General features: G+C 45.9%; 1 protein-coding gene across 1 annotated transcript; it reads right to left on the reverse strand.

Annotated features, from left to right (window-relative positions):
* Positions 1-1518: 1518 nt before the first annotated feature.
* On the reverse strand, positions 1519-3901 carry TLNRD1 (talin rod domain containing 1). The gene has a single exon (XM_026060658.1). It carries the CDS (start codon positions 3358-3360, stop codon positions 2293-2295), a length of 1068 nt encoding a protein of 355 aa, XP_025916443.1. The 5' UTR covers positions 3361-3901; the 3' UTR covers positions 1519-2292.
* Between the last annotated feature and the right edge of the window lie 6 nt (positions 3902-3907).

The raw sequence follows: 3907 nt of genomic DNA on the forward strand, positions 1-3907 counted from the left end.
GAGACAGTCTCTGAGGAGACACCTGTGGAGGTGTCCTCCACTGGATATTCCAGCAAATAGAATTATCTAAGTCAAAGCTAGAACAGTATATATAAAAATATATACATGAAAAAACAGTTGAGAAAGCTTTTATGTAATAGCTGCATAGCTGCAGACATCCATGCTTCTGTAGCATATGTGATAGGATTATATTGCATCAGAGATAAGGTAGTAGGAAAAATATACCCAGAGGAGTCTAGCTTGGACTGATTTTTCATAAAGAAAAAGTCCTAATCATACAATTCACTGAAGTCAGAAAAGTTTCATTTAAAAATAAACAAACCCTAATATTTCACTCCATTTAAGTCAAGGAAAAAATTTCTAACCCCAAAGATATAGATATATAAGCTTAGCTTATATTTCCTTTGACAAGATGTATTTGTCCACTACACAGTAATGTTTTACTGGTTTTTGAAACAAAGTAAACACATCACAGGCAAGAGAAACAATAATGCTGTAAAAGAAGGACCTCTCGCTACTCTAGGTCTGTTCTATATCCTAAAACAGGCAAAAGGTTTACTTCTTCAAAGAAATAAACAGAAGAGTATAGCACTTGTACAGTAGAGCTTTAAACCATGGTATCAACATTTTTCAGGTATAGTTTCCAATAGCTTTCAACATTGTTTGATTTGCAGACCCATTAAAAAATCCAGTTTTGGAATAGATCTCTGCATACAAATGAAGCCTTCTTGCCAGAAGACTTGCTTTTCTTATTTACCTTTCACGGAACATTTAGAAGTCCACAGACCCCCACAGGTCCACAAAGCATAGACTGAAAACCACTGAAATCATGATAAATACTGCAGCATACCCTAAGGCCCATTCACAACTCAAGAAATTCAACTGGAGTTGGACTGCGCCTCAAAGTTAACTAACTTTTCATGGTATCTGCAACATCAGACTTGCTATACTTTGACAGAAATCTGTACTGAGGAACTCCAACACAAACCTCCAAGGAATCAAAGGGCCCAGTCCACCAAACCTTCACACTCCTAAGCTGACACACAGAATAAGCAGGGCTATATASCAGGGTACAGCTTTTCAAGAGACCCTTAATAAATTAACACGAAAATTCACAAGTTTAACACAGATGGCCCACAACATCTATAAGAGTTAAAATACACAAACTGCTCAAGGATTACCAGAATGCTGATAAAGACAAACAAAGCCAGCCTATGCCACTCTGCAGCAACTGCCAGCACTCTGCAGAGGGAATAATCGCAATGCATACAGCACTGTCCAGCTTTCCATAAACGCAATTAAAAAGAACATCTCTATCAGAGGAGTCCTAAGGGGGAGGGGTGGTAGTGGGGGGAGGGACAGTATTTATGAAAATAAAAGAACTGAATTCAAGTCTGTATGCTGCTGTCTAGCACTACAGTTACATTTGTACCACCCGTTCCCTGGGGAAAATGACATACAATGCAAACAGGCCTAGTTGTTCAATTATTCAAGTATTAAGAGATTCACAGAAAGACATCTGAGAAACATAACATTTTAATAGATGAAATAAATACTCCAGTACATGCAAGATAAAAACTGACATTGGAAAAAAAAATTAAAAATCACTTTTGTTATAGTGTAATTTTTGTTTGTTTGTTTAAACACTCACAGTAGCTTTTCCCCCAGTTTGGAAATCAACACATGGAAAACATAATCACAACCTCCAGTCCTTCCACTCCTACACACCAAATGCACTTCTAACCTAACACTTGATGCAAAATAAAAAAATCATACAAAACAAAAACAAACAAAATAGTAGCTACATCCATCATCTATGTGTTGTTGGGTTTTTTCATTTTTTAAATGAGTGAGAACTGAGGTAACCTTTTTCCTGCACAACCGAACAGTAAAATTTAGAAGGGAAATTTCGGAAGACAAGACAAGACATACTTTAAAAACCGCACCCAGCGCGATTAAAGCTTTTTTTTTTTTCTTTTTAAGATACCCCCACCTCCCCAAATATAAAACTTTTCAACAGTTGCTATTACCATTTGTTTGTGTGCAGATTTGTTGAATAAAGGAAAATTTATCTGCAGATACTTGCTTGACTTTAAAATAAAATAAAATGAAGCCAAAACTGGCTACCTTTATTAGTACGTATAGTTTGAATATGCTGCTCTGCTTCTTCACCACGTGATATCAAAGGATTGGGCTCATCCAAGCAAATTCTTTGGTATACAAAAAGGGGTGAGGAGGTGGGTTATTATTTTCCTTTAGCAGTGACTAGGATCTAAACAGAGGGTGTGGGGGTTAATTCACAGAATTGGAGTTCACTGGCGGTAAAGTCCTGGGTGAAGATCTTTCTCTTAGTGCCTGAGATAGCAGGTTGCAACCATCCGAGACGGCGCAAGCTGAGTTCCTCAACCTTTCCCTGTAATCGCTCATTTTGGTGCTACTTTCGGGGTGTTGGGCTATATCCCTGAGGCATTGGGTCAGGAGCACACAAGCAGATACCACACTCATGGCTCCTCCTAGGATGGCAGTTTGCACAGCTTTGCCCTCTGGATTAATGGTGGCAGCTTTACCCAAAAACTGGGGCTCAGTGGCAAAGCCCACCAGAGCATAGACAGACTGCACCAAAGGTCCACTGAACAAGACGCACCGGTTCCTGGTCAGCTCGCTGGGTGAAGTCTTGACCTCCTTGACACACGCCAAGAGGGCAGAGGCGCTGGTGCTCATACATTTGACACTGAGTTTGAACTGCTCCTTGGCAAATTTATCCTTGGATTTCTCACTGGCCAGCACACAGGCGTCTGTAAGGAATTTCAAGTTCTTGGACATGTTCTGGGAAACCTCCAGCAGGAGCTGCGGGCTCATATCTGCCAAAGGGGTGGTCTTCAAGACCCCACAGCCGTGCTCCACCTCATGCCTACACCGGGTCACCTTGTAGCGATCCACCAAGCCAGGCAAAGCAGGCTGGGCCCCCGGAGTCTCCACTGCAGCCAGGTAGGCAGCGTGGGCAGAGCATTCGGTCAGGGAGACCACCAGCTCCCCCATCTCCATCAGGCTTTCTCCCACCTCCCCGAATCGCCCCATGTTGAGCTGGCTCTGGACATCATGGGTCAAGATGGAGAGTCCTTTGGTCCTGGCAATGATCGTGTCCCTGCACTTCTCGAAGGACTCCCCGAAGACAGACAAACTCTCAGTGTTCACCGGCCTGGTCTCGCTCGACAGCAGGAGCAGATCAGCCACCAGTTGCATCTTGATTTTGCAGTGGTCGCAGATAGAGATGAGCTTCTTCCTCTGCTGGGAGCTGCTGCTGGGGATGCTGCCACCGGACACCTCGCTGGTGGACTTGCCAGAGCCACCGCTAGCCATAGCGCTGGGGGGGCACTCGCATGCCGCTCGCGACCCCACTGCCTCCGCCTCTGCCACCGCCGCCTGAGCAGTCCTGACTGAGCCCGGCAGGATCGCTCTGCCTTTTCCGCAACATCATTCCATTAATCGCCGGGAGTCAAGAAAAGGCTCTGGGCGCCGGGGCCGCCGCTGCTGCGGGGAGTGAGCTCACCGGGCGCCCGCCTTCGCCCCTACGACGCTCCAGCGGTGGGTCGGCGCTCGCCAGGAGCCCCCGGGGCCCGTTCCGGCATCATTCAGGTAAATATATATATTTTACGGTTTGGGTGTTTTTTTTTTTTTTTTGCACGTTGGCTTCCCTCCCCTCCGCCACCTTCCTCCGGCTTCCCGGCAGCGGGATTCTGCGCAAAGTTCCCTTCACGAGGCGGAATACGTTAGAGGCGCGGAGCAGTTGCACGGAGTTAGCGCAGGGGCGCAGCCCTCGAAGTTGCTGCCGTGCCCCGGCTCCTCCGGTCGGCAAGCACAAGCCGGGCGCAGATCGCCAGGGCCGGAGGGGCGGCGGCTGCGCACC

Source organism: Apteryx rowi, unplaced genomic scaffold (genome assembly GCF_003343035.1).
Source record: "Apteryx rowi isolate R43461 unplaced genomic scaffold, aptRow1 scaffold_17, whole genome shotgun sequence".
Classification (NCBI taxonomy): Eukaryota; Metazoa; Chordata; class Aves; order Apterygiformes; family Apterygidae; genus Apteryx; species Apteryx rowi.